At 39.8% G+C, this 24,914-nt stretch overlaps 1 protein-coding gene and 1 long non-coding RNA gene across 3 annotated transcripts; one reads left to right on the top strand and one right to left on the bottom strand.

The window, feature by feature from the left end:
- Nucleotides 1-5,585: 5,585 nt before the first annotated feature.
- On the top strand, nucleotides 5,586-8,173 carry LOC121772080. Of its 2 annotated transcripts, none has more exons than XR_006044267.1 (4): nucleotides 5,586-5,883; nucleotides 7,537-7,660; nucleotides 7,791-7,943; nucleotides 8,035-8,173. It is a non-coding gene; the product is annotated as an uncharacterized LOC121772080 (long non-coding RNA). The 2 variants fall into 2 exon arrangements; XR_006044268.1 differs by having other exon boundaries at nucleotides 5,587-5,883; nucleotides 7,608-7,660.
- On the bottom strand, nucleotides 7,279-10,746 carry LOC121772079. The gene is made up of 3 exons (XM_042169036.1): nucleotides 8,637-10,746; nucleotides 8,019-8,519; nucleotides 7,279-7,925 (listed from the first exon to the last, which is right to left on the bottom strand). The coding sequence occupies exons 1-3, from the start codon at nucleotides 8,719-8,721 to the stop codon at nucleotides 7,405-7,407; spliced, it is 1,107 nt and encodes a 368-aa protein (XP_042024970.1). The 5' UTR covers nucleotides 8,722-10,746; the 3' UTR covers nucleotides 7,279-7,404.
- Between the last annotated feature and the right edge of the window lie 14,168 nt (nucleotides 10,747-24,914).

Here is a 24,914-nt window from a genome sequence, read left to right as displayed (position 1 = left end):
TTCAGTAAGTGTGATTTCTGGCTAAAGGAAGTAAACTTTCTGGGGCATATTGTGACGGCCGAAGGGATTCGAGTTGACCCTGCAAAGGTGGAGGCCGTACAACAGTGGAAGGCGCCAAAGACCCCAAACGAGATTCGGAGTTTCCTGGGTCTGGCAGGATACTACCGAAGATTTATCGAAGGATTTTCCAAAATTGCAAGGCCGATGACTCAACAACTGAAGAAAGGGACCAAGGTCAATTGGACACCGGAGTGTGAGGTTAGTTTTCAGTTGTTGAAAGAGAAGTTGACCACCGCACCTATTCTAGCCGTGCCAGAACCAGGAATAGACTATGTGGTTTACACTGATGCATCCAAGGTTGGACTTGGATGTGTTTTGATGCAGAACGGTAAGGTGATTGCCTATGCTTCGCTTCAATTGAGGCCACACGAGTTAAACTACCCTACCCATGATTTGGAATTAGCAGCCGTTGTGCATGCATTGAAAATTTGGAGGCACCATCTCTACGGAGTCCGGTGTGAGATTTTTACAGACCACAAGAGCCTAAAATACTTCTTTGAACAGAAAGACTTGAACATGAGGCAACGCAGATGGCTCGAGCTAGTCAAGGACTATGACTGTGGCATTAATTATCATCTGGGCAAAGCAAATGTAGTGGCAGATGCACTGAGCCGGAAAGCCCAACCACAATTGGCTACCTTTCTCACTCAGGAAGCGGAGTTGATTCGCGAATTCAGCAAGATGCACTTGGAAGTAGTGAGAGCTCCGGAGACTGTATAAGGAAAGATCGCCACCTTGGTAAATACACCCGACCTGCGAACAAGGATAAGAGAAGGTCAACGAAATGATGAAAATTTGGAGAAGGTTCGACTGAAGGTGAGGAAAGGCGAGCAAGAAAAATTCCGAGAAGAGGTTGACAATGCCCTCACCTACGAGGGGAGACTTTGTGTGCCGAACGACGAAGGAATTCGAAATGAAATTTTGACCGAGGCACATGAGACTCCATATACCGCTCATCCTGGAAGTACAAAGATGTACCAGGATTTGAAAGGATCATTCTGATGGGATGGAATGAAGAGGGATATAGCTTCGTTTGTGGAGAAATGCTTGGCTTGCCAACAAGTAAAAGCTCTGCATCAACAACCCTATGGGAAGCTGCAACCGCTTGAAATTTCGGAGTGGAAATGGGAACACATCGCCATGGATTTCGTGACGGGTTTACCAAGAACTCGACAAGGGAATACTGCCATCTGGGTAATTATAGACCGCTTCACTAAGAGTGCGCATTTTATACCTATTCCTATAACTCATGGATCCGACAAGCTAGCCCGGATTTATGTGAAAGAAATCATTCGACTACACGGAGTGCCAGTAACAATCACGTCAGACCGAGACACCAGGTTTACTTCAAGATTTTGGATAAGCCTACAAATAGAGCTTGGTACTCGACTGAATTTTAGTACTGCTTTCCATCCACAAACCGATGGACAGTCCGAGAGAACGATTCAAACTCTCGAGGACAAGTTGAGAGCCGTGGTTCTCGACAGAGGAGAAAATTGGGAAGTTGTACTACTGTTGATCGAGTTTGCCTACAACAACAGTTTCCAGGCGACGATAAATATGGCCCCATATGAAGCATTGTATGGGAGGAAGTGTAGATCACCACTCTACTGGGATGAGGTTGGTGAAAGAAGAATACTCGGGCCAGATTCAGTAGAAGAAATGATTGAGATTGTGCGACAAATTCGACAAAGGATAAAAGAAGCTCAAGTCCGGCAGAAGTCGTATGCAGATGTCCGGCGTACCGAGTTACAGTTCAACGCTGGAGATAAGGTGTTCTTGAAAGTATCTCCGTCGAAGGGGATAACGAGGTTTGGCGTAAAGGGGAAGTTGAAGCCACGTTACGTGTGGCCTTATGAAATCCTTGAGAAGGTGGGACCCGTAGCGTATAGGTTGGCACTACCACCGAGTTTTGGGACTATGCATAACGTTTTCCATGTGTCACAATTACGAAAGTACGTGTTCGATCCCAAACACGTGGTTCATCAAGAGGAAATGGTTTTGAATCCCGACTTGAGTTATGAGGAGAAGCCCGAAGCTATTCTGGACAGGAAGGTGCAGGATTTGAGAAATAAATCGATCGCGTCCGTGAAAGTACTTTGGAAACACCATGGTCACGAGGAGGCTACTTGGGAACTCGAGGATAAAATGAAAGAGAAATATCCGGAGTTGTTCGTTAGAAATGAGTAAATTTCGGGACGAAATTTCTGTTAAGGTGGGTAGAATGTAACGCCCGTACTTTTTAAAGTACTAATTTAATGTATGTCACGAAATAATTAGTAAAATTATTTCGGATGCTATGCTTCTCGTTAAATGTGCTTTGGAAAGTGATATGGTTTTATATGACGATGTGACTTTGGGACGTTTTTATGTAATTGGGGAAACTTTAGGAGACGTGTGAATGTCTCGTTAAAGTGATGGTGACGATATTGCTATATTTAGCATAATGAATGAGATATGGGAGAGGAATATGTTTATGGAAGATGACGCGCGAAAATCGAGGAACGGTCGAAGAAAATATATTTGGAACAACACCAAATATGATTTTGACGTGGGGCGATTTTTAATCTTTGTGAAGAACAAGATAACAAAATTTAATAAAGTTTCCGTGAATTTTAATTAATAGAAGGAAATGCGATAATGCAAAGTATTTATATATTGGACTTCTCAAATAAAATGGGAGACCAAATGTTTATATAAAATGGCCTTGGGCCATAACAATCAAAAAGTCTAACAATTAAATAATTATACAAATTGGGCTTGCAACTAAATAAGCCCAAATCAATTAAATCAAATGGGAGCCCAATTCATTCCAAAATGTGGGAGCAAGCCCAATACTTTTTCTCCACCTTCCCTTCTCCCATTCTCGGCCGATCACCCCCCCCCCCCTTGAAGACCTTCCAATTTCCACTTCTTCACCTTCCCTCTTCCACCATCAATTCTCCCACCCAAGAGTCACACAAATTATTACTTTAGCCCTTCAATCTCTTCCTCACATTTCACTACACAAAAGAAAAAAAAAAAGAGAGAATGAGAGGGAGACGAAGAAAGAGAGCCGAGAGAAAGCAAGAGGAAGAAATTCCCACCATTCTTGTTCATCCACCACCAAATCCAACCATTTTGAGGTATACTCTCTTTGCAATCCCAAAGCATGTTTTAGTAGTAGCTATGCATATATGATTATCATAAATCCACTTCCATAATCAACTCAAATAAGTTAACAACCAACATAATGGAACATCGCCGTACTTAATCGAAGCCATGAAAGAACTTAACTTTGTGATAAAAACGTAACTTGCGGGTTGAATCGGGGTGGTTCGGAGTGTTTCCGGGGAAGAGGAAGCTGCCGGCAGTGGCAGACAGTGGCAGACAGCCGGCAGTAGCGGCTGGCGAACAGCTGAGTTGCCGCCGAACCCTGCGACGGCCAATCCGGCGACGGAGGCAGCAGCCTGACGGAGGCAGCGTTGGACGACGGCAGCAGCAGCGGGCAGCGACGGCTGGACCTCCTCACTCCGACTGCGTGCGACGGAGCCTGGCGAAGGCTGACCGTCGTGACAACGGCGCGGCGGCGGCGTGAGGAAGGTGAACGCGATGGAGCGACGACGGATTTTGAGAGGGGGCTTCCGTTTTTCGGCGACTACTTTCCGTCGAGAGAGAATAGAATTAGAGGGAGGGAAGAAGAAAGAGAGATGGACGTGGAGTATGGGGTGTGTTTGGGCCTTTTTGTTGTGTGAATTTGGGCTTTATCAATTAATTTGAGTGTTTGTTTAGTTGGGCTCCATATAATTTTGTCAGGGCTTAAGATTTTAATTAGAGATATAAGGAGGAAAAATAAGTGAGTCCTTGGGCCAATAATTAATTGTGGGAAATTACTTAAGTAATTCTTGATTAATGTCAAGGATGAATAATATATCCCAAGTCCGAAATAATATATATTGCGAAGAGAAATAGTGCGATAATATAATTATACGCTTAAATAATTTTTGGGAGTTTATTTCGACGTCATGGAAAATACGAGGAGCCAACGGAGGAAAGAACGAGCGCAAGCGGCCGACCGGCGTCGCACGCGACGCCTTGGGCGGCCGCCGAATAATCGAAAATGCACGAAAAACCGAGGAAACGAATTAAAAGATTTTAATTAGAGTGCATGCATTCTAAATATCTTCGTTACCGGGATTTGATGTGAACTTTATGTACTTTCCGAAAAGGTGGTTCGCACGGCCGCTAAAGTCGGAACGAGAAGCTACTTGAGGAAAACCCTAAGATTTTGAGGTGGGCTTTATTACTTAAATTTTTTTATTTGAAATTGATATGATTATGGTGAAATAAGGGAGGTTTTAAATATTATGTCATACCGTGTTTTATGTTTTGAAATTGCCTATCTGATTGTCTACTAGAATAATGTTCTACTAGACTTTGATGGTTAACGAATTCGGGTCTAACTAGGGTCTAAGCCCTACTTAGGCTAGTGCACTGATGGGGATCGTGAGCCGTCCTCTAGGTCGGCCGGTCCAGTGATCGAGTTTGTGGCCACATTCTCGTTTCACGTGATGGTTCAGATATGGTATATGATGGAGGATGATTGTCTGCGCAGACACTATTTTAAGGAATGATTTTGGTGTTTCTCGGCATTTTAAAGTAAAACCCGAGTTTCACTCAATGATGGCTTGACATAACTTAATCGATAAAAGTATTTCGGGCATGAGTTCGCTGGGTGCATCAAGTACTCAGCCCCTGTATATGTTTTCCCTATGTGCAGGTTGAGCGAGGACGTGAGGCGGAGGATGTTGAGCAATGAGCCAAGATTTTTTTTTCAATAAATGTTCCGGTTACTACTGTGTCCTCATACATAGTAGTAGTCAAACTCTTAATTGCTTCCGCTACTCTAAGTCTTAAAAATTGTTACTTTTTCTTTAGGTTGTTAAACTATGTCATTCACACTATGTTACTTCGTGTTTAGAAACTTTGATAATGGAATTTCGTCTTTTGATCTATATGTCATACTTCCTTGATTGCTACCCCTTCTTCCCCGCTTCTTAACTCCCCCACTAGTCGCGATCCACCGTGCTTTCTATCCTTAGGAAGTGCGGTCGTGACAAAAAGATAGCACATAGCACAAAAACTAAAATTTCCGCCCAACTGTAAACTTCAACCAAGAATAGCAAAATTTTCCACATGCCCTAACTGTAACCCTACAACCATTAAATTCGACCAAGAATTGCAAATTAGTTTTTCAGATGCCCGACAGTAACCCTACAACCAAAAATCAACCACCTAAACCCTTGTGGATACCATAAATTCAACGAAATCCAGATGCAAACCCCTAATTTCCAGATGCCGAACAAAATATAATCGTCTATTATGTTAGAGAGGGAAATATGAAAGCAGATGAAAATGAAACGGAGAGAGAGGGAAAGAAGAAAGAAAATAGGAGAATGAAATTATGATTACTATTTTGTTTGACAAGACAGCCCCTGCACATGCAGGTATAGGGTGCAGGTATAGGGTGCAGGTGTAGTACGTAAAAAGTCGAAACTGCCCTTCAGCCCATTTGTTCCCCAATAGCGAACTCCGACAAGCAGATCGCGCACTCCTCCGCCGCGAGTGCGCGCGCGGATTCGATCACCTTCTCCGTCAACACGCATGATTTCTCTCCGGCGACTGGATCCGGCGCTGCCGCATGCGCAAGTTGTTTTTACGGGTACGACTAAGGCACTGTTTACCTTGAAATCTCCCTAGTTCGAGTACGGCTACGATTGGCCATTCCAGACACCGCATGTGGTCGTCGGCGGCGAAAATCGGCTGTTTCCGGCTGGTCAGATGGTAACGGTCTCATCATCTCTGTCTCTGTTTGGTTTCTGAGTTATGTTTCAAGTAACTCTAGATAAGCTGCTATTTACTCTTTCTTTTTACTATACTACTTATTAGTATCTTTGTCTTACCTTTTTGACTGATTGCCTATTCTGCTAAGGAAGTATTGGAAATTAGGGGACTGAATGATTCAGATTCATAGAATAAAATAGATGCTGTGTGATTTTACAAATTTTGACGCATTATCCTCTTATGACGAAGAAAATGATTGATTTCAGCTCTTAATGCCACATATTTGGAAGTGATTTATGCAAATGCTGTTCTTCTCTAGAATAAGTTTAGTTAATATAATAAGGTAAATATGAGGATAAGCAATTAATTATTGCTTGAAACAAGAAGAGGCTAACTCACAAGATTTTGTATCACTTTTTTCCATTGCAAGTAACGGATTTTGATCTTGTTACCTGGTCACATTTTTTAGTTCTACAAATAATTTTGAGCATCAAGTAGAAGTCCAATAGGTTCCATTTATCTACTGAGCTAATAATATTTAGTGGGGTTCTTATCTTCATAAATTTTCAGAGTCATCATTATTTAGGAAAATTCTTTGACCCTTTATCCTCCCGCGATGAGATTTTCTGCTGTTAATGATGTTTGTATTTCAATATTGGTAGTGAATATTACATGTATAATTGCTTTATGATAAAAGAAACACCATTTATAATATAAAGACCCTCCTGTCATATTCCTCTTCAGTTTTTCCTAAAACCTTTGAGGTTGAATGATTTATCGATAAGGTACAGGGTGTACATTCAGAAAAGAAGTGCGCTGGCGAAAAGGCAACTGATATGATTAGAGCAATGCTGCAAGTCTTCAAATTTTAGGTTGGGGGGAAGTTAGGTGGGGTAGGGTGGTGACTTAAGTAATTAGACTATGTCATCTTATCTACTTTATATTGTGTTTCAAATATTGTTTTGGTTTTATAAGTGTCATTTGTATATCTTAATTTAATTGTAATTGCATGCAATCAAATGAGGTATTATAGGACTGTATGTCGTCTTTGCTGGGCTGTAAATTGAATAGTTTCGTGTTGGATAAAGTGTCTTTTGTGCAATCAGAAAGAACAAACTTGATATCTTAGAAGGAACTGGTACTAGAAAGAGGACAAGAAATCATTTTTTGTTATTCTTTTTCAGTGAAAAACTACTTTGAAGAATGACTCTAGTCACTCTACATCATTTTGGTTCACCTTGTATTCTCTATATATATTACTATATTCATTTAGTGAAATTAATTTCTGTCCTCTTTTCTGATATATATTTGAGTTAAGCATTGGACAATATCATACACTCAAGATACAAAAACAAAAATTGTAGTATGTAAATAACTAACTCGCTTGCAAATCAATTCAAGTTTTTATTGATATCATCAATTTTTGTAACAATTCAGAAAGAAATGAAACACTTTATAGAACTCAGGAATGTAAAGTACGGCTGTTTTGGGTAGTTTGTCACTCTTAGAACCCTTTCTAAGCTAAGCAACTGGAACAACTTTCACATTATCAATAACAGGGCCACACATATGACCAAAATCATACATCTTAGTATGATAAAATGGATTCCAGAATCTAATCCTAGTCCTGTTTGAAACTGCTTCAAACTTAAGGCTTGCATTCTTGAACCACCCTTTTCCCTGAGATGTGAACTGAACACTTACACTTTTCCCGCCTGCAAAAGCTTCCATGGTCATCGTCCCGTGGCATCCATTACTAGCATCTCCAACGGTGAATGTGAGTTCGTACGATTTCTTTTCAACTGTTCTAATAATTTGTGAGAGTGCTGTTTCTCTGCCTCCCACAAACTCAATTGCTGCAAGTCCCGATGGCACATTGAAGTGCTTTGAGTCAATGTATTTGACAGGTTTGATTGACTCGACGATCCATCCGGGGATCGGTGAGCACAGGTCCTGGCGCATGGGGAGGACGAGGATTCCAGTGGAGTAGTTCTTGAAGACGTGGGGGCCTGTCTCAAAGCCTCCATTCTTCACCAAATTCCCTGGGAATTATTTATCGAGTCAGTTATTTGTTTGTTTAGATCTTTGTTCCTCATAAGTCAGAGTAGCTAAGAAAATGAAGTTTGAATTCTTACCTGGTGTTAATTTCAGGGGCAACTTTTCCTTGATAGCGATGGAGTCGAGGAGAGGTCCACAGGTTGGATCTTCTTGCATCCCGGGATTGTGGAATGTGACCTTCACAACGCTGGAATTCGCCCTGAAACTCCAGGCGTACGTATCCCCTCCGTCGGTGCTGTACAGCGTCTGGATTGGGAGATCGCTGTACAGTCCCGGGACAGCAACCCTCAGCACCTCATCTTGGGCGCAGGTCCTGGTTGCGCCGAATGTGAGCGTGTAGCTTGCTCCTGGCTTCAGATTCCTGACGTACTGTGTTACCGAAGCCTCATTTCCGAGCCTCACAGCGTGGGCCCCACGCGGGACAGCGAAGTAGAACCCGCCTGGCTGAGGCCCACCATGGATGTACTCAACTAGGCCGGAGATAACCCATTTGGGGAGGGAGTACTTCCCAATTATCACTGTTTTATTCAGGTGCGCTGGCTTTGGCCCTACTTCAAAGTCTCCATTTGGTAGTAGTCCTGGAAAGTTTTTGAAATAACATTAGTAGAAAAATTGCTTGAACCTAAGTTGAAAGAAATGGAAATAACTTCCAAACTGAGAATAGAAAACATTAAGTTGTGGGCTTATGTACATACCATCAAAATGAGGAGCTTCTTTAGCAAAAGCTAGGGTGTTGCATAGAATGAATAGGGCTAGGGACAAAAGAGTAGGATAGGCCATCAGAGCTATCAAGAAAACAAAGGAGCTTAGTCTTAATAGAATGGATCAAGCTTGTGTATATATAATTAATCTTGAACACTTACCAAAGCTGGAAAAATTAATGAAACTAGGGCCATGTTAGAATCCCATGAATTTAGGCGGGAGATGTGTTTGACTCTAGCAGTTTTTTTCTATATTTTAGTGCCTTTTCCCACACATTACCACATGAGTTTGGTTTTCAACTTTTAAGTCTTTCCGTGATTACCTCGGCCTATGTTGAATTCTTGTTTTCAAAAATACTCACCCTTCTGTCTCAATAGGATTATCTCATCTATTCTTCCACTTTTTTTTTGAGTAGTGCTAAATGGCCATAAAAATAAAATATTGTTACCTTTAATGCTTATTTACTTGGATTTAGTTCATCTTAAAAGTAACAATTATCTAAGACTAATTTACCCTTTGTCCCGAAATAATACACATAAAAGACTAAGTGTCAAATCATCTTGGAACTTTGAATATGTAGCTCATTTTCGTTTCTTATGTTAGATATCCACTCAGTTTTTTTAAACTTTAATTTATTGTTTTATATTTTATAATTTAATTGTTTAATATCTATAACTACTTTTAAATCAGAATATATGAAATCTTTATGATTTTATTAATTGTTTGGTATGTATATTGACCAAAATATCCTATTATGGCCAGCCATAATGTGGCCACATAGCATTTCCTTTTTTTTTTCCTTTTTTTCATTTTGAAAAAAAGATTGGGAAAAAGGTTTCAAAGAAAAATATTTGCACAAAACCCCCGAATTAGAATGTCTTTTATATAGGAACATATTGTTGGAAAAAGGAATGTATATACAAGAGGAAAGAGACATGTAAGTTCTACGTTTAGTTTTTTAAGGAGAAATTGGATTAAAAAATGAATGTATATGTTGATATTCAATTCTAGACTACTTTTTAGGTGTTTGCAAAATGTTACTGTAGTTTAGTTTTTAGTTTACACATTGCTTATTTAAATATCGAGAAATAAGGTGAGTCGGGAAGTTGATCCAGTTTTATATTATATCTTATCCGAGTTGAATGCAGTTTTGTGGGATAGATAACTCATCTATGTTAGAGTATACGACCAAATATGTCGTAAAAGTTATGATCATGTCGCGTTTTGTTTATCTATCTAGCCTATTATTGAATTCAAATTAAGGAACTTATATATGTGGGTGATCAGGAAAAAAATAGTTTTAACTTCTAGGATCTTATATCAAAACACACACCAACAGCTAGTTGGTGTACAATAAATGAGCTAGAGATCTCACCATAGTCTGAGACCCTGAGGGATTAAAATTTTTAAATATGGGAAAAAGTTTACAAAAATGAAGTTGCTTCACTTGTATAATAAGTGATTCCTTAATAAAAAAATAATTATGATCTGACATCTCATAAAAATTAAATTTGATTGCTTGCTAACAGTGAATAGTTCCATTAATGCGTGGACATAAAAATATACCCTAATATACGAAAGAGAAGTGTAAAAAATTAGCCAAAAAAAGAGTTTTAAAATTTGGTGCGTGGAAATCTAGCCCTACATGTTCCTCTAATTATTCCACCGTCCACCATTTTCGCTGCTTTGAAATATTAGAGCATCTGCAACACGTCTAGCACCCGTCTCGGTCTCGTCTTGGAGAGACAAGACGGCTGCGAAACGCCGATGCAGCCCTCCCTCTCGTCCCTTGTCTCGTCCCGGAGGGTGGGTTCACGAGATAGCTCGCCACATGCTAGCCCCACGTGGCGCGCGCTGGCGCTAGACGTGACGCCCACTCGCCGGCCCGCGAGTGGGCGTCGTCATGCTGACGCAATAAATCATTTTTTAAATTCGATTTTAATAAATAAAAAAAAATTAAAAATAGTAATATTACCGTTCAACGGTATTTTTTTGTTCTTTTTTTATTCTATAAATATTCCTCTTTCATTCTCATTATACACACAAATACACATCTATTCTTCTCAATTCATCTATCTTTTCTCTCCAACTTTCATCAGCTCTCCAATTTTCATCTCAAAATGTCCAGCGACGGAAACTCTGGCGGCTCCGGGGGCTATGACTTGAACACGTTTGGCGACTGGGGGCATGTACAATGTCTTGGGAGCTTCCGGTTCCGGTTCGTGGACATCGGGCACCCAACCACTCTATTTTGACGTGGATGCATACTCTCGTCCCCCCGCCCCGAGGTATGGTCAATCGGAGGGATTATCCCAAATTAGGGAGGATTTTCCGGCTGAACCCACTTCGGAAGGAGGACGAGGCGGTGGAAGCTCCGGGGGTTGCGCATTTGACGCCGTTGAGGAAGAGGATGAGGAGGAGGATGTAGGTCGTCATCCATACAGCCGCAAAGACACGATGACTCTGTTCAACGCTTGGGTTAGCGTCTCGTATGATCCCATCGTCGGGAATCAACAAATCCGCATGTTTTTTTGGGAAAAGGTCACCGACGCCTACAACGAGAATAAGCCAAAGGGCTCAGCCGCCGCACCATGAAGATGCCCCGCAGTCATTTTAACCGTGTCGACAGAGATGTTAAACTTTTTTGCGGCATCTACAAGAATAAAGCGGCGAATTACCAAAGAGGAGCTAGTGGAGCCGACATTCTGAGAGTGGCTTTGCGAGACTTTTTTGACGACAACAGCAAAGAATTCAAAAATGTCGATGTTTGGGAGGCGATCAAAGACGTTGAAAGGTGGGCTGGCGGTGTCTAGTCCAGCACGGGCTCGAGCTCGAAACGCACGAAGCACACGGCGGGTGGCCAATACTCGTCTAGTGAGGGCGGGTCAGGCAACGCCTCACAGGAGGTTTAGGGCACGACCACCGATGTAGGGGGCTCCTCTAGTGGGCGACGTCGGCTGGAAGGGTCCAAGGCGGCGAAGGCGGCTAGAGGGAGGATGGGTCGAGGCGAATCAAGCTAGGCGGGCTCGGTCTCGGGCTCGAACACTCTATTGTCCATGTACTTGACCGCCACGGTGGCTGACACTTCCCGCATGACGCCTTCCCAATATCAAGCCCATCTTGCCGGAATTGAGTATATGGCAAGACAAATTGGTATTCCGCCTACAGGTGGCTTGAGTGCACCGCCACCGCCTTCGGGGGATGATTCGCCGGCGGAGTACTTTTATAATTTATATAAAATTATTTTTTAAATTATGTATTTTAATTTTTTTTCCCACTTTTTTATTGTGTTTTTATTTTTTTTCCACTTTTTATTTTTTAGGATTTTAAATTGTAATTTTATTTTATTTAAAGAAGTGTGTTTTTATTAATTGAATTTGTTGGAAATAAAAATAAAAAATGAAATTGAATGAATAGTTAAGGGATGAGATGATTAAGAGATGAAGGGTTGCAGGTGCTGTCTCTTAGTTAAGAGATTGGATGAAAAGTAAAGTGGGGCCCATGAGTAGTGAAGAGATGAGACGGTTAAGAGACTGATAAAAGACAGCGTTGCGGATGGTGTTAACAAACTAATCTTATAATAATGATTTAATAATACATCATTCATGTGCATCACATTCGATATTAATATTTTCATAGGGACCTATTGAATAATATAATCTCGATTTTCATTACAATGTTATACGGATTAACTTATATTTATATTTATGAGAAACTATTTTCCATTTAATTACGTTCATGCATCAGTCTTTCTTTTTGTTTGGGAGAATTAATTTTATGCTTCCATGAACTCTCGCGAACTAGTTATAGCACTCCAAAGTCAAACATATCAATAATTTTTTTGATTTAATTCCAAAAACATAATGTCGGTAGAAAAAAGTTACTACCTCCATTGCACAATATGAATCATATTTGGTGTGAGCACGGGTTTTAAGAAATTTTATAAAAATGGGTTAATAGGCTAGTATACTATTGGTTGCACTTATATATATATATTACTTTATAATAAAATGTAAGTGAAATAAGTTGATGGAATGCATGGTCTATTTACCATTTATGATAAAAGTGAAATATAACTCTTATTGTGAGACATACCGAAATGACAAAATGTGATTCTTATTGTGGGCAGAAGTAGTAGTAATACTATTATACACTTCAGATATAAATAATAAATTTTAATGTTTTATAGCCACATTTGTAAAAGTGTCATTTACCAATATGTAAAACTTCTAAACAAAGTTCCACGTCGAATTTTATTATTGGGGTTTCTAACTTCAAGCTTTCGGCTTAATTAAACATAAAAGGATAAATTTCGTCTAATATTGAGCCTTTCAAGTTTCCAAAAATAATTGAAGCTTCAAAACATTTTGTCCTTAACTGTTAGCTATATTGGGCCAGTATATTTTCTCAGTCCAATAAGTGTGTAGGTTTTAAGCCTAGGAGTATTAAATATTAGCTATATAGGGCTAGTATATTTTCTCAGTCAAATAAGTGTAAGATTCAATACTATTGGGCTATGGCCAATGCTCAAAGGCCTATTCACACAGTAATAATTTGGGCTTGTCTAAACCATTGTAATACACCCAAGCAAAATAATGTATTTGTGTTCACAGGCCTGTGAAAGCTACATATATATATAACTTCCTCATCTCAAATATTTAGAAAAGTATACATATTGCCCTTTTCATATAGATAGATAAAGTGGGTAGACTTTTCAAAAATAAAATATTTTACAATGAAATTCAATTGTATAGTAGGTATCTTGTGTGACCATCTTACGAATCTTGATATGTGATAAGTTGTATTCTAGGCCTTGGTTACTGGTCAGTATGATGTGCGTAATTGATTATATCTGCAAAACAGTTGCTCAAAGTATGCAGGTTGAGTGTTCTAGCCAGTAGGCAAAGCTTCAAATACTTCAGGTGAAAAGGGCGTCAGGACGATTACGTACTGACCAGTATACATGCAAAAATGGCTCGAGATGGAGAAGAAGGATAGCTGGGACTGATCAACCATAATTAAGGGCAAAGAAGTCATCTCACCACAAGGTTTTACCCTAAAATCAAGGGTAAGCCTCCGTATAAAAGGAAGCCACATGGAGAGAGAAAAAGGAGGGATTCATCATCATCACTCTTAGGTAGAATTCTCTCGGTAGTTCAGTCCTTCTGCCCAGTCCAGAGTCTCGTTCCTCGCCACAGCCATTGTCACTTGAAGATCATCAGTTCGCCGGAGTTCCATTCTCTCGTTCCAGTCAGCACGATCGTGTTTAGCAGTTCCATCACCCGGAGTGGCAAAAACAATCTTTATTTGCTTTCTAGTTAATCTTGTTTGTTTTCTCTACGTTGGATCTTTCGTATTTCCAGTATTTTGTTTATTTTGAAGTCTTGGTTGTGATCCAAACGTTTTCTAAATGCTATGAAGTTGTTTTTCCAGCATCGATTCATGTTTGTTTTCACTTCTTTCTTCCTAGATAGCTTAGATCTAGCTGTTACGGTAATTTCCAGTGTGGAATCGCATGTTTTAGCTTCTGTAGTTGTTCTCTCTGAGTTTGCAAGTCTAGATAGCTGTTAGATTCTAGATCTGAATTAGTTAAGTGTGAAAACTCAGTTTACGTGATTTCTGACACCCTGCATGTTGACCAGTAAGCATAATTGCAGTCTCAGTGTTCGATCTTTCGATTCGAAGTTTAAATTGTAGATCTGAGCTGTGAAGTTTGTTAATCTGTGTTTCTCGTTCATGAAATCTGAGATTGTTGATCTGAGTTTATTCATGTAAAAGAAGATAACATCCACATCCAAGTTTGAGACCACTTTTACTTTTTAGTTACTTTTGCTTTTGTCCTTTACTTTTTCTACCTTTTCAGCTGGTACCCTTCAGATCTGTCAGCCTAGTCACCACAACTACCACTACCTTCTGATATTCTGTTTAGCTCAAAATAGAAACCTAGTACTTTTCGAATATTTCCTGTTTCACCATGTCCACGTACACAGCTGCATATCAGAATCCTCTCACACCTCCTAGCCAGTAGGATACCACCTTCAAATTCTTGCCTAGGTAGAGACTCAACCCAAGCGTGGTAGCTAACCAAACCTTTCAAGAATATCACCACAATCACTCCAAATCGTCATCATCTCTGTGGGATTCGACCCCTACCTTCACTATACTACCCAGTAGAAGAGGGTTGAGGAATTATTGATACCAGGTTTTAGGCTTGGCAGGGGATTGTTATCCTGATCAGTAGGATACACCCTTGCTTGAACGACACCTACGCAAACCTGCGCTTTCAATGTGTAAATATTTTATTATACTATCATTCTTAATTTCGATCTTAACAATAGATGGGGGGGACCGAGTATGCCAAGGAGAAGAGAGACAATGCATGATACAAGTGTCATGATGTATGCCCCATCTCAATCACATAGAGATTTCATAGTGAAATTCTCCCTTGCCCCCCCCCCCTCCTTTTTTCTTTTATGGGCCATACACATGGATGACATGCACATAAAGTGGATACCTATCACATCGTGCACATGCCATTGGTGGGAATAGTGCTTAGTGGAGTCAAATCCTATGAAAGCTGTCCTTGAAAATGACTCTTGTTATAGGTTTATGAGAAACATGGTTTTAAGATTATTTTTTTCTTTTGTCCTCTTTTTTCTGTGTTTTTTTAGTTCAAACAACGTACAGACAAGTAGATGAGGAGGATCGAATTGAATTGGGACAGTTTTTGCGATGTGGGGAAGTGCATCATTGATCATTGTTCATAAAGAAGCTGTAGTTTGGGTCTTTTTGTAGGATAATGGTAATTTGGGGTGTAAATAAATTGAGTCCAGTGTGCAATTTTTAGCCGGTCGCACGTAATACCCTCTTAGTCCCTAATTACGTGTCTCAGTTTTTCTAGTTTAGGACATTCCATATTGGCTAATTTCACTTTTATTAGGCAAATGCATCCATATTTCACCGACCGATTCATTTCACTTACATTAAATTATAAAACTAAGTCTCTATCTGTCCACATAAAATAATCTCATTTGTGTACGACATAAATTTTAATGTACAATAGGTCAAGCATTAGAGCGAGTAAAAAATGAGTAAAGTAGAAGAAAGAAAAAAAAAATGGAGTAAAAATGAGTAAAGTAGAAGAAAGAAAAAAAATGGTGATAAGTTTCCATAAAAATGAGATTAATTTTTATAGACAAGTCAAACTAAAAAAATGAGAATATTTTTCGTGAACGTATGAAGTACTCCCTCCCGCCCCAAGGAAGATGACCCCTTTCTTGGGCGACACATGATTTTATGTAGCTTTATTTTTTGTGTTAAATGGAAAGAGTAAAGGAAGAGAGAGAATAAAGTAGAGATAAAAATATTTCATTTTTTGTAATTAATCATCTTGATTGGGACAAGTTAAAATGGAAAATGAGTCATCTTTAGTGAGATGGGGGAGTATATAAAAATAGAACTTACATTCCACTAATTTTTATCTACCCATTTTTTCTTAAAACTCGTTGCGAGTCAAAGTAAGAGCATCCACCATAGGTGGCCTTCCCCAATAGCCCCGCCCCCTTTTTTTGTCCACAGCCCCCTTTTTTTGTCCACAGCCCCAATTTTTTATTTCCACCACTATAGGCGGACACTTCCAATAGCCCCGAAATTCTATAACCAATTTTCATTTTAATTTTAATTCAATTATAAGTAATTAAATTTATCGGACTAAACGTAATTATAAAAAACGGCTATAAGTGAAGAAATTAAAATTAAACATAACATGTTCGTCGTATTAAAGTGGGGGTAAAATTATACAACGAAATATTAATATATTAAACATCATAATCCGCATTCAAACTAGGCCGTCACCTCCCCTACGTGCCCAAACTTTTTCAACCAAATCGGCCTGGAGTGTGGTATGTGCCGTGCTCCTGCGCATATCACTGAAACGTTGGATCAAATATTCATTGCTCCGTGGTACGCCCATCTGGATCGGCGCGGAGGCGAAACCGTTACTTGTACTTGCGCCCTCTTCCGGTGCCCAGCGCTCTGCCGAAAATCCTTCATCTTCTATTATCATATTATGCAATATGATACATGCCAACATAATATTTGCTACATCATCTTCATGCCAAACTCGTGCCGGGCACCATATAATGGCCCATCGCGCTTGGAGGACACCAAAAGCTCGCTCAACATCCTTCCTAGCACCTTCTTGTTTCCGTGCAAAGTATTTTTTTCTTCGGTCCTACCGGTTGGCGAATTGTCTTGACGAATATGGGCCACCGAGGATATATCTCATCTGCCAAATAGTATCCCCTACTGTACTACGTGCCGTTGGCTACGAAGCTGATTTCTGGACCCTCACCCCGGCACTCGTCATTGAAGAGCGGCGATGACTGAAGAACATTGATGTCGTTGTTCGAGCCGGAAACACCGAAATAAGCATGCCAGATCCGCAAATGGTAGTCAGCAACGGCTTCCAGAATCATCGATGGATGTTTGCTTTTGAATCCAGTTGTGAACTGGCCTTTCCACGCCACCGGGCAGTTCTTCCACTCCAAATGCATGCAATCGATGCTTCCTAACATTCCTGGGAAACCGTGGACCGAACCGTGCATATCCAGCAGACTTTGACACTCAGAAGGGGTGGGCTTTCGTAGGAAATCCCCACCAAATATTTCCCAAATCCCCTTACAAAACTGTCTAAGCACCGTGAGACTAGTCGTCTCACCCATCTGTAGGTATTCGTCGAACATATCAGCTGGTCCGGCGTACGCAAGCTGCCGGATTGCAGCGGTGCACTTCTGAAGCGTAGACCGCCCAATCCGGCCAGTGCAATCACTCCGGAGGGTGAAGCACCGGTAACGCTCCACCAATTTCGTCGCTATATGGTTGAAGAGGGGTTGCGACATTCTGAATCGCCGGCGAAAAATTTCGGGTGGATAACGGGGGTTATCCACAAAATAGTCCGCCATTAGACGCTGGTGCGCACCGCTATTGTCTCGTCGGATGGTCCGCCGACGACTAATCGCACGAGGGATCGCGCCCTCCACCACTTCCGCCGTGCGTTCCGCCGCTTCCTCCTCCTCGGCCTCGTACTGTACCTCTTGGATCAGAGAATTCCACGCGTCGTTCCATAAATCGTCCATTTCAGACCACAAATTCTAGTGAGAGAAAATATGTGTGAGGGAGAGGTGGAATGGTGTGAAAATAATGAGAGGAATGAGGTGTATTTATAGGTAAATTAAATTGAATAAAAAAAAATTCAGACGTCTGCCCCGGAATAGGCGCGCCGGGCACCGCCCCACTATAGGCCGGCGCGCCTATCGCCCCGTCGCCCCGCCATCGCCCCGTTTCCGCCGATGGTGCGTCCGCCCCACTTTTTTTCATCCGCCTCGGGGCGGACGTGCCTCCCACTATAGATAGCCTCGTCCTCGCCCCCTCCGAGCCGTCCGCCCCCTTCTTCCTATGGTGGATGCCTTAAGATACGCAGTGGGGGATAAATGGAGTAGTAAATATGATCATTGTCATTTACTCCGTACGTAGTAATGCCAACATTTTGAACCTAAAAGTTAAAATCATAAATTTTCAATGTTTAGCAATTATTTTAGTGTATTGATATTTTTATAAATACAAGTTGACATTATTTCTAGTGATTTTTGACATAATTATTGAAGAAATTGACATTTATATACAACAAAATGGACATTATATTTGCTAGTGATTGATATTGTTATGTACAAGTTAATATTGTTATGTACAAGTTAATATTGTTGCTAGTGTCTTTTGACATTTAAATATAACGTAGTTAACATTATACTGTATTTGTTAGTGCATGTTGTTATGTTGATATTTTTATAGATACGGGAGTAGTATACTATTGAGAATTGTTTTGACACTTAAAAAATTGATCACATTTATGGGACGACACTGGATTTTAGGAGGTTTTGTTTTATTTGTTAAGTGGAAATAGAATATATAATATTTATAATAATGTGAGATAGGAATTTTTTAAAAATAGAAATGTGACATTTATAATGGGAAAAACTAAAAAGTTAAGTGAGACATCTTTTGTTGGAAGGAGGGAGTACTAGTTAGCAATCTAATCAGAGTAGTTAGACCATCCACAATAGGCGCCCAGCGACCGCCCAGCCGAGCGCCGGCGCTGGGCGGTTCGCTGGGCGGTCTATTGCAGCCGCCCAGCGGACGATTGGAGAGAGAAACCGCGCAGCGCTGGGCGGTTTCGTGGCGCTGGGCGGTGCGCTGGGCGATCCGCTCGGCGCTATTGCAGCGCCCGGATCGCCCAGCGCGATTTTTTTTTTTAAATTCGAATTTTTGAAATTCGAATTTTTAAAAAAATCAAATATAAAAAAATATTATTTATTTATAAAAATTGTTTTCTATATATAAAAATCAATTTTTATAAATAAATTTATACTAGAAATTCGTAATAGCCCATATATATTTAATGGGCTTGCGAATTTATGAAACTCATTCTTGGTTGTCTCTCTTTTATAGAGACATCCTTGAATGTTTTATGTTCCACTTTCGATGTGGGACAAACTCATTCTTGGTTGCCTCTATTTTATAGAGACATCCTTGAATGTTTTATGTTCCACTTTCGATGTGGGACAAACTCATTCAAGGATGTTTCTCTTTTATAGAGAGATATCCATGAATGTTTATGTTCCACTTTCGATGTGGGACAAACTCATTCAAGGATGTTTCTCTTTTATAGAGAGATATCCTTGAATGTTTTATGTTCCACTTTCGATGTGGGACAATCTCATTCAAGGATGTTTCTCTTTTATAGAGAGATATCCTTGAATGTTTTATGTTCCACTTTCGATGTGGGACAATCTCATTCAAGGATGTTTCTCTTTTATAGAGAGAAATCCTTGAATGTTTTATGTTCCACTTTCGATGTGGGACAATCTCATTCAAGGATGTTTCTCTTTTATAGAAAGATATCCTTGAATGTTTTATGTTCCACTTTCGATGTGGGACAAACTCATTCAAGGATGTTTCTCTTTTATAGAGAGATATTCTTGAATGTTTTATGTTCCACTTTCGATGTGGGACAATCTCATTCAAGGATGTTTCTCTTTTATAGAGAGATATCCTTGAATGTTTTATGTTCCACTTTCGATGTGAGACAATCTCATTCAAGGATTTTCTATAAAATTGTATTTTAAATTATGTCATTTTTATTTTTTTAAGATTTTAATTATGTCTTTTTTTTATTTTTAACTTTAAGTTGTAATGTTATTTTAAATTTTCATTTGTAAATTTAATTAATGTAATTTTTTTTAATTATGTAATTTTTTTTAATTATGTACTTTTTAAATTTTATTAATATTAGTGAATTTTCCCGTATATGTCTCGTAAATTAAATTTCGTATATTGCGTTATTGTTAATTATTGCATTTTGTATATATTTGTTAATAGTGATGTGGATAGTATGTGGCTAGGCTATGGCTGGGCTATTGCTGGGCTATTTGCTTGTTTTGATGATGTGGCAGAAGGATTTTTAGTGCTGATGATGTGGCAGTGGCTAGACTATGGCTGGGCTATTGCTGGGCTATTTCTATTGTGGATGGCCTTATCAACAACAGGATTTGTTTTTATTTATGTATTTTATTTTATTTCATTCATGTCACTTTTTAATTTTAATTGAATTCATATTTTAAAATATTTGTATATGAATAACTTTTGATATATAAATATAAATAATTATAAACTAAATGAAATTAAAATGAATTATGAAAATATGATTTATGAATAGTGCAATTAATATGAAATACTAATATATAACTGTTTATTAAATGATCAGAGAAAAATAGTAATGAAACTCAAGATGAAATGGTGATAGAGTTGCACATGAGGTGGAGATGTGGTGGTTGTGGTTGATCTTCTCTTCTCCATGTTTCATGTAATTGTTCTATTTAAATTAGAACAGATTGCACGACAAAAGGAGAAAACATAAGAAAAGCTTAAATGAAATGATTGGCTCTTTTGAAATAAGCTAAAAAAAGGGTGATGTATGGCCATCATGACCATCATCATCACCATCATTGCTGACATTAATTTCCCGCCAATTTCCATGTTTCCAGCAAAATTTATGCCTTAACCACTGCTTCATGCCCTAAAACCTCATCATTAATTATGCTAAAAGCAGCCGATAAAAGAAGACAATATTAAAAGAAGACCACATAAGGCCATCCGCAATGGGGCGGATGATGGCACGCCCGATGGCGCGCATCGTCCGCGCCCGCCGTCGTCCGCCCCATTGCGGGTGCGTGACATAGGCCGCGGACGATCGTCGCGCCCTATACTAAGGGCGCGGAGTATAGCGCGGACGATGTCCATCGTCCGCCCCATTGCGGCCTACGCGGACGATGGCCGCGGACGATAGGCCATCAGCCGCGCCATCGGCCGCCCCACTGTGGGCTACGCGGACGATGGTCGCGGACGATGGCACGCGTTTTTTATTTTCTATTTAAATCTCGTTTCTCATTCATTTGTACATACGAACATATCGACTATCTTTTTACATATTCTCTCTCAACATCCAACCAAAATGAATCTCGGCGACGACACCAATAGTTCTAGTTCGTCTGAGTCCGGTAGTTCGACGTCAGAAGCATTAGATGCAGTCGTTGAAGAGGCCATGACGGCATGCTATGCGGCAATGCAGCGCGAGGAGGAGGCGGCGGCTGAGTTTGCGTTTTTTTTTAATTCGCATTGTAAAGTATTAATTTTTATTAAATGAAATGAAGTTTTTGAAATTCGTATTTTAATTTATTAGTTTTTTTAAATTCGTATGGATTATGTAAATATTAAAAAAAATATGATGTGGCGCGTCATAGGGCGCGCCTTAGGGCGCCCCACTGCAGATGGGGAGGTAGCAGGATAAAACTGATGACGTGGCGCGCCACTGATGCCCTAAATAAGTATTTATAATTCACAAAGGGATAATAATATAAAGAGTATGACACAAATAAAAGAAATAATCAGTTAGTGTGTAATTGGGCTTTGCTTACCAAAAAAATAAATAAAAGAAAGAAGCAAAGACAGCAGGACAAACTGCAATTTTTATTCGACAACAATAATTCATTATTTTTTTACTTTATTTTTTTTATATAACTTTGAAGTCATCTTAATTATTGAAATTCACCCATTAGTTTTAGTTCATCAGATCACACTTTGTTGGAAAAAAATAGTTAGGAATATGCAAAATAAAGATAATGTAGTCGTATACTTCTAAAAATAGAAATTATTTCCTTCGGTATCCTTCCCTAAAAATAGAAACTTTCTATTTTTTTCTTTAATTACACGAGACTCATTTTTCATTAACACACTTTTATTTCTATCTTTTTCTTACTTTTTCAATTATACATTAAAATTTATGTCATTTTAAAAGTTTCTACCCCCTCCATCCCATAATATGAGTCACTCTTGTTGTGGGCACAGATTTTAAGAAAAGTAAAGAGTAGTCGGTTGGAAAGGTTAGTAAAATGTGAGATTCGCTTTTTTATATTAATTTTATAATAAAATATTACTAAGTGAGTTAGTAGAACATGAGACACACTTATTACTTATGGTAAAAAGTAAAGTGTGACTTTTGTTATGGGACAAATTGAAATAAGAAAATACTATGATTCTTAGAGCATCCACAACGGTGGTGGCCCAGCCCGCGTCCGTCCGCGCCGTTGGCACGGACGTGTCTCGCCGCCGCTGGCACGGCGCTGCTCGATGCATCGAGCAGCGCCGTGCCAGTGAGCAAAACACGTCGCGCGCGGCGATTGGGCAACGACATAGTCGTTGCCTTTGAAAATTTTTTTAATTAAGAATCGGTTTTTAATTAAAAAAACTGATAAAAAATATAAAAAAATTTCACTTCCCAAAAAAATTATATCCGTTTATTACCGTTTTTTACCACTTTTTAATTTTTTTTTATTTTTTCCCCAAAAAATACACACTTTCATCTATAAATACCCTCACTTTCACACCCAAAAATTCACATCAAACTACACAATTCTCATCTCCATTCTCCCATATCCATTCGCATCTTCATTCTCTCATATCCATTTTCATCTTCATTCTCTCGTACACTACAACATAACAATGTCCGGCCAAGGCGATGACCACCCGCCCTCTCACGGTTGGAACCCCGAATGGTTCGGTTCACAACCTTTTCCAAGTCCGGAAACGGAATATTCAGCCCCTCCTCAAACCCAAGATTCGGGCGTTCTGGGTGGCTACCGGCCATACTCAATCGACGACCAAGGTGCCTCCAAAGGGCGATACGGGTGGACACTGGATCCTAGGCCAACCGCCCCCTCCCAAACTCTGCCGCCTCCTACTCGCGGTGTCCGCACAACGTACACTCCGGCGGAGATGGATAAATTGTTCAAGGCGTACTTGGAAATCTCCGAGGATGTGGTGGTTGGCACGAACCAATGAAAACCGGTCGCCGGGAACGATCGAGGGCAACGAGAGTATGGTGCGCAACTCCATCGGCCGAGCCAACGAAGAAATTGGCAAGTTCAATGGCTATTTCCTCCAGGAGACGCGGAATGCCGGGAGCGGCCGGAGCGAGGTCGACATCATCACTGCCGCGCTGAGCACCTACCAATCCATGAACGACAAGTCGTTCAAGTACCTCAACATTTGGCAGGACACGCGGACGCACCCGAAGTATATGGGAGGCGTAACATCCTCTTCTAGCGGCTCCTCCAAACGGTCAAAGTCGGTATCCCTATCCGACGCCGGCTCTGAAGAAGTGGCTAGCCAACTCGCCGGAGCTAACTTGGGTAGCCCCGACGCCGGACCAAGTGGTTCCCGACGCCGACCGCAAGGAAGGAAGAAGGCGGCGGCCGACCGCCGTCGCGCCGCGACTCCATCTGCCCCCGCTCCCTATGCGCCACCTCCACCCCTGAACAACTCGCTGTGGATGCTCTTAGGCCAACTCAATATGGCCGATAGGTCAACTATGACTCCCACGCAACTTCAAACGCACGAGACCATGATATTGGGTCTCCAGAAACAATTGGGGTTAGTGCCGCCGGATGAGTAGTCTTCCTCGGGTAATATTACCCAATAATTATGTAATTTTTAATTTTTAGGAGTTTAATTATGTAATTTTTAATTTTTAGTATTTTAATTATGTAATTTTTAGGATTTTAATTATGTCTTTTTTATTTTATTTGTAATTTGTAATATTATTTAGGTTTTTTTAATGAATTTTAGTATTATGGAAATGTTTTTGTTTAATTGAATTTTAAATTAATTGTGCTCGTCCTTGCGGAAGAGCACAACTGTGGGTGTTGTGCTCTTGCCAGAGTGAAGGCAGAAAAAGTGGGCCCGAGCCCACAACGGTGCCGCTGGCAAGAGCACGGTTGTGGATGCTCTTATTATCGGACGTATATACTCCCTGTGTTTCTTCATAGTTGAGTCATTTTTCCATTTCGGGAAGTTTCTTCATAGTTGAGTCATTTCCATATATAGTAATTATTTTCTCTTTCTTACTTTATTATCTCTTATTTTTTTCTCTCTACTTTATTTACTTTCTACTTTATTCTGTCCACCTTTTTCTCTCTCTTACTTATTTTATTTATTTATTCAACACACTCAATATCCCTTTTTTAAACTCCGTGACGAAAAGTTTCGCCTCAACTATGGTGAAATGGAGGGAGTAGTATTTTTTTATTTTTTGGATTGAGAGAGTAATAAAATGAGGTGACCGTTACAAATAGATAATTGAGACAATGTGTATGGCCTACTTTGTCGAGGTATGGCACAATTCGAAGCCCATCAATCGTTACGTCATTTCAATTGCTTTCATTCACACTTGATTCATATACTATTATTGCAACATGTATAATTTCAAGGTAAAATAATTCGTTGCCATGGTAAAATTTGCATTGCCAAAGTGGTAGATAAATGGGACATAGGTAAGTAAAAGAGTCGTGGGGGCTTATATAAAAAAGTAGTTTGTGGATTATTGATTTCTATATTTAAATGGGACATAGGTAAGTAAAAGAGTCGTGGGGGCTTATATAAAAAAGTAGTTTGTGGATTATTGATTTCTATATTTGAATTTGAATTTGAATTTGAATTTGAATTTTTGAAAAGTCATTTGCCTCAATTTAAAAGCTTTCCTTGTAACTAAAACGATGCAGATAAATAAATGTTTTATTTGGATAAAATATATCTAGAGGTCTTTATGTTAATAGGATATTTTATTTCATTAGATCATGTCGTCGAAAATGATTGTTAAC

The sequence above is a fragment of the Salvia splendens genome, chromosome 16 (assembly GCF_004379255.2).
Source record: "Salvia splendens isolate huo1 chromosome 16, SspV2, whole genome shotgun sequence".
Taxonomy (NCBI): domain Eukaryota; kingdom Viridiplantae; phylum Streptophyta; class Magnoliopsida; order Lamiales; family Lamiaceae; genus Salvia; species Salvia splendens.
This window is presented reverse-complemented; position numbering and strand designations above follow the sequence as displayed.

Bases quoted from the DNA above. Each gene is read 5' to 3' on its own strand.
- LOC121772079 (XM_042169036.1), bottom strand. From the start codon at position 8,721: ATGGCCTATCCTACTCTTTTGTCCCTAGCCCTATTCATTCTATGCAAC. The intron at 8,520-8,636 runs GTATGTACATAA...AAAACTTTCCAG, and splicing joins AGAAGCTCCTCATTTTGATG to GACTACTACCAAATGGAGAC. The intron at 7,926-8,018 runs GTAAGAATTCAA...AATAATTCCCAG, and splicing joins GCCCCTGAAATTAACACCAG to GGAATTTGGTGAAGAATGGA.